Consider the following 6,000-nt stretch of genomic DNA (forward strand, 5'->3'; position numbering starts at 1 on the left):
CATCCTCATATGCTCTGCAAACAGGTCTTGCCCCAGAGTACCAGTTAGCTGACTAGGACAGCTCTGAGGGCCTCCTGCTGTGAAACCTCAGCCTCCTCTGCTTTCCTTATGGGACAGGAAATGCAGTGGCTAGAGCCTGGGGCTCTATCCGGTGGCCTGAGGCCACTTAGAGATTTGCAGAAGGTATTCCTGTACAAGGTATTAGGTGGTAGTGTGGGGGGCGGGGGAGGGGAGACATTAGTCAGGACCTAGTCATTAAGAAGAGATAGGGCGGGCTCAGTGCCTCACACCAGTAATCCCGGCACTTTGGGAGGCTGAGGCGGGCAGATCACTTGAGGTCAGGAGTTCGAGACCAGCCTGGCCAACATGGTGAAACCCCGTCTCTACTGAAAATACAAAAATTAGCTGGGCATGGTGGCAAGTGCCTGTAATCCCACCTACTCAGGAGGCTGAGGCAGGAGAATCGCTTGAAGTTGGAAGATGGAGGTGGCAGTGAGCCAAGATCGCGCCACTGCACTCCAGCCTGGGTGAAAGACTGAAACTCCATCTCAAAAAAAAAAAAAGAGATAAAATGTATTTTTGTGGTTGTTGATCATTATTTTGCTGGCTAATGCCACTGCTGCCATCATGTGGGAGTGTGTGTGGAGTGTATTAGAAAGCATGTTCCCTGGAGCCAATGCAATAAGACCTTAAGACCATCTAACATAGCTAAATTCTAATTTAGCCATTAGTCCTCATGACTTAATTTTCTTCCGACTATTTTTTTTTTCTTTTTTTTTTGGTACATTAATCTATCCATTCATTAACTCAGCTTCTCTTTTCATTTTCAGTTTGGGCTTCCTGTAGACACCCTTTTCCTGCGCAACAGAGCTGGGCCTCCCTTTCTCTAACTTCCCCCTTAACATGCCTGGGGGGCATACAGTCCAACCCAGGCCCTCTCCTCTCTTCCTGCCAAGGTTTATAGAAACCTGAGAATCTGAGGGCGATGTCTGGCCGCTGGTCAAGAAACCAACAGTCATGTGGCTCGCAGATGCATCCTGCATCCCAGTCCCCCTCCCAGCACCCCCAGCCATCCCCCCTGTCTTCCCCCACATCTTTGCCAGAGGTGTGACATGGTCAGGGGGCCCATCTGCTACTCTTCCCCAGCAGCTCCCCTGTTCCAGTTCTGGTTGCTGTTAGTTTTCCCTGAGGTATTTGCATCCACCATGGCTGGGTAAGCACCAATAAGCACAGCTGCCCCCTTGGTCTCCTGTATCCCAGTCACTAGTCTTCCCTGGCCCACCCCACCCTCATCCTCAGGAGCCGCAGCCACTTCTTAGAGAGTTTCAAAAGGAGAGCCTTTGGCGCCTTTTCTGTCTAACCTTTGAGTCCAGCCCTTTCCAGTTTTCCTTCACTCGAAGTAACTGCACTCAAGCTGTACTCAAAATCTGTAAACGCATTTATTTACACCAAGCCCTTCCCATAAAACACAACTGCTGGAGAAAATAGCAGACGTTTCCCCTCTCTCTAACTCTGGGTATCCCACAGATGCAAAAGGGAGAATAAACCTACATATTATTACCAGCCTAGAGTCTTGAATGATAGCCTTACTGAGTTCTTCTTGTGAGGTATTTCAGCATCTCAGGGGTAATTTCCGGAAGGGCTCCACACTGTCCCAATAGGGTGAGGCCAGTAGCAGGAATAATAAATCCCACTTTGTAGACTGGAAAACTGAGCTGTCAAAAGAATCAAGTGTTTGGGGGTTTGCTCTGATGAGTCTTGTAGTTCATTTGGTGAACGTCATGATGATTTTTAACATGCATTTTGCATGCATCCCTCAATAAGAAGAGATGAGACTATCGGCTGGAGAGAAGAAAAGAGGTGTTACACCTTGGAAGGCCCTTAACTTGCTTTCCAATTTAAGGAGTTGAGAGTTTAAAAATATTCCAGCCCTAGTTTTTATCATGGGTCCCATCTGATAGTGGCTTTGGGAACCTCTGTGAAGTAGAGAGCCCTCCCTTGTTAGGGTTATGAGGCACAGTGGACTTTGGTGTTTGGCCAGTGACAGTGTGAGAGAGGGAGTTGACCTGGCAATGATCTGTGGCTAACGTGCCGTCTCTCTGCCCTTCCTTTGCAGTAATCCATGGCTGTGTACTGAATAGTATTCCCCGCTACAGCTGGACTGGACTCCATTTAGCCTTTTAAGCCGAGGTTTCTATTTTAACTGACAGCTTTCCTTTGGGGTGCCAGGCAGCCAGGCCCCCCACCCCTACCCTGCCATGTACTTCAAGCTCACTTCTTTTTGAGTTCCGCAACTTGCTCCTGCCTCCCAGCCCCACTGGCACTGACCATGACCACCTTCTATTTTTTTTTTTTTTTTTTAGAGTTTCTTTTTTTGATCACTTACTTTTAAAGCACACAGTCAAACAAGGTTATGCCAAATTTCCAGGCCTTTTTGAAGTATTGAGAAGGGGAAGGGGATTTCTCGCTTCGATTATAGATCATAGTAGGAAGCAAAAAGAAAAAAATGAAAAGCAAACATATGCACGTACTTCCTTTTTTTTGTTGGCAAAGCAAAAGTGTAGGTTTGCTGTGTACCGTCTGGTGCTCTACTGATTGGTGAGTGACCAGAGCAAGTATAAAGGTGATGCTGCCAAAGCACAAGCCAGTTTCTTGGGAAAATTCAAGTTACGGTGGAGTATTGTTTTGAAGACCATATGCTTGGAGGTAGAAACAAACCAACAACCAAAAAAAAAAAAAAATCTGCTCAGATACTCAGCCAGTAACTCAGAGAGATGCTGAGTTAGGCCTGTCAGGTCTCCCTGGGAAAGGCTTCGTATTTGCAACTTTGATGATTCTATGTCCAGCTTCAGAGCTGCTTTCCCAGAAATTCACGCTTAAAAAACCAACTGGTAATTACCACCCCTGACCCCGCCGCCCGGTAATTATTTGCATTACAAACCGGAGGCGCCCTCATTTGCATTTCTGTACAGATTAACTACTTAAGGCTTGAGAAGCTCTGAATACTTCGAAAGTATTAGACCCACACAGCCTTGGAGAGACCTTCAGAAACTAAAGAGGAGTTTTATATTAAGGGAGACATTTTAGTCAGTAAGACGATATAACCTAGTTACTCCGTAAGGGGAAATGAAGGCCCAGAGAAGGGAAGGGACTTGAGCAAGGTCCCAGTGCTGTTTCCAGGCAGAAGCCAGACTAATTTTCATGCCTCCTGACTCCCAATCCATTTCACAAAGGGATTCAGTCTGTTTATATACGTTCCTGGATACGAGGCCTTTTGATGTTCAGAGTAACTGAATAGTTAGTATTAGAAGACCCTCGAGGTTTTTTCCCACAGAAGAACATCTGAAGATGGATTGGGTGAGGGCTGGCAAAATGAAGGCATGCTGGGCCAGCTCCTTAACCCAGTGATGCTGCAAGGCTGGAACGGAGTCCAGGAGACTGTGTGTAACAGGTGCCCTAGGTGACCATTATAATCAGGGAAGTTTGGTAAACAAAAATCAAACCCATGAGTGAACATAAAAAGTTGATCAAGCCCATTAAAATGGGTATTTCATTGGGTGGCTTTATTCACTGTAGACAGAAAGATTTTTTCCTTCTTCAATGAAAAGGTGTTTTAATTAGTACAACTAGGCCGGGCGCGGTGGCTCAAGCCTGTAATCCCAGCACTTTGGGAGGCCGAGAGGGGCGGATCACGAGGTCAGGAGATCGAGACCATTCTGGCTAACACAGTGAAACCCCATCTCTACTAAAAAAATACAAAAAAACTAGCCAGGTGAGGTGGTGGGCGCCTGTAATCCCAGCTACTCTGGAGGCTGAGGCAGGAGAATGGCGTAAACCCAGGAGGCGGAGCTTGCAGTGAGCTGAGATCCGGCCACTGCACTCCAGCCTGGGCGACAGAGTGAGACTCCATCTCAACAACAACAACAAAAAATTAGTACAACTGTTACTATTTTAAAAAAAAATACCCTAAGTACTCTGTTTACTTCTGGTGAAACAAAACCAGTCATTAGCAATGGTCTGTGCTTTTATTTTCCCAGACTGGAGTGGCTTTTCTGAAATACACACACACACACACACACACACACACGTACACACATCCCTCACTTCTCCTAAGCCAAGAAGTTTGCTTTCCCTAGCTGCAGTGTAGATGGCTCTTGTTTTTGTTTTTATGTTTTAATCATTTGGCATTCACATGTGGCTGTTAATAATGTGCTTGTTTTTAATTAAAACAAGAAGCTTTAAACTGGTGTGTGGTGTTCTTAAAACCTTCTCAGCAGATTTCCCTGTGGTGATGGCCCAACAGTGACCCCCATTTCTAACCTGTCTTCTCAAACTATAATCTGTGCTACCTCAGTACTGCCCATTCCCCTCCCCCCTGTCTTACTTTGAATGTCCTCTTTCTTTGGCTAATCTCATGTTTTCTTTCTCTTTCTCTCTCCCTCTCCAGCTTTTTTTAATCTTGTCTTCAGCAGCTGCACTAAGTCTAAAGGAGAAGACTGCCATTATAGAAGAGTTAGGGTTCCATATTGTCTCAAATCAGAAATCAACCAATTCCCTCTCCCCTCAAACTGCAAGCACACACACATACGCCACACCACCCAACAAGTGTTCATGTGTCCCTGTGTCCAGGCAAGAAGCTCTCTTCCCGACTCACATGGTATTTTAAATGGAAGTGTCTTGTCCTAACTAACAAGGCAGGAAAAGAACCATCAGAGCTGGAAAATGGACCAAATGTAACCTCAGAGAAACAACTACAGGACCACTCACCCAAGTGTAAGTGACTGGGGCAGGACACTTCAGCTGTGGGTGTGGAAGTACTGTTCTGTTCACAAGGTTTTGTTTGCGTTTTGTGTTTTTCTTTTAAACATTTCTCTGGTTCGATGGGTTGACTGTCTACGGCCACTGTTAAAATATTTCTGAATATGGAAGAGAAAGTCAAGTGACATTTTTATCTTCTTCAGCATTCACAGACCTTCTATAGATTCCAGCAAAGGGGAAAAATGTGTCCACTATCTAACACTCAGGTGGAGAAGGGAGAGAAGGGAGGGGGTTTAAGCTTAGTGAGGGCAAAATTACTCCATTCCACCTTCTGAGACCAGTTGGGGTTTTGAGAGAGGTTTCTGCTCAACCTGGGATCTGGAGGGAGAGCTTTGATGTTGGTAAATCTGCCTTGAATTCATTGGTTTAACTTGCATCAAAATACCATGTGAGTGTGCTCATTCTCATAGATCCCTACCATCATCACCACCATTCTGCTGTTCAGTGTCTCTTGAGAGAGCCTCTTTGCATGTTTTCCAGAATCTGTGTGTGTTTTTCCTTTCTTCTCCTTTGTTCTTTTTGCTCAAAGGTGTGACCAGTCACTGCCCCTCTGGGGCTTTCATTCTCCAGGAGAAACATCCCAGAACCAGCACTGTTTAGCTTACTACCTTTCTAATGTCCATGTCAATTTTCAATAAAATTCAAAGAAATGCTGAATGGCTGTGTGGTCTGATCTTAAGTCACTGGGTGATGCGGCCCACCACGGTTTGCCTGAGGAGGAGTGGGTGGCTGCCTTCTGAATGGGTGATTTGAAGGGCTCAGGGAGGCACCGTCAGCCTATGAAATCTTCCTAGGTGGGTTGCCATCCCCTGTGCCCGCCCCCTCTAACTTTCTTCCATCTGGGCCTGAAATTCCCACCACCTGGGGTGGAGGTGTGCAGGAAGTCCTCTACTTTTTCTTTATTAGCATGGATTTAACTAAGTTGAGCTGATTATCATCTAGTATATTAGATGGAGAAAGTAGAGTGCCAGAGCCTACGGAACAAGATTCAGGTGAGTTTTAATTCTGGCAGGAAAAGAACTTTGCACCACGTGTCTTCTCTCATTTACTCCTGTGATGTGAGCATTCCCCCAAATTCATGGATATGACTATTCTTCATCACTCAAAAAGCATTCTATAGATACTAGGGAGTATTTTGTGTCCTGGGTCTACTAGAGAGCGGAGCCTCCCATCCTCCCAAGC

At 45.8% G+C, this 6,000-nt stretch overlaps 1 protein-coding gene across 8 annotated transcripts in view; it reads left to right on the forward strand.

Annotated features, from left to right (window-relative positions):
- Positions 1-5,475, forward strand: part of SEPTIN6 (septin 6) — an 80,993-nt gene extending 75,518 nt beyond the window's left edge. For 4 of the 8 annotated variants that reach the window (XM_011718524.2, XM_011718522.2, XM_071089293.1 and 1 more), the window contains one exon: positions 4,448-5,475. Coding sequence is in view for 4 of the 8 variants with exons in the window: in XM_011718522.2 (XP_011716824.2) it covers positions 4,448-4,457 (10 nt within the window). In the remaining 4 variants the exon portion in view is untranslated. Of the gene's footprint in view, positions 1-830 lie in introns of all 8 variants that reach the window. The other 4 variants (XM_011718519.2, XM_011718520.3, XM_071089290.1 and 1 more) reach the window with 2 other exon arrangements.
- The last annotated feature ends 525 nt before the right edge of the window (positions 5,476-6,000 follow it).

The sequence above is a fragment of the Macaca nemestrina genome, chromosome X (genome assembly GCF_043159975.1).
Source record: "Macaca nemestrina isolate mMacNem1 chromosome X, mMacNem.hap1, whole genome shotgun sequence".
Lineage (NCBI taxonomy): Eukaryota > Metazoa > Chordata > Mammalia > Primates > Cercopithecidae > Macaca > Macaca nemestrina.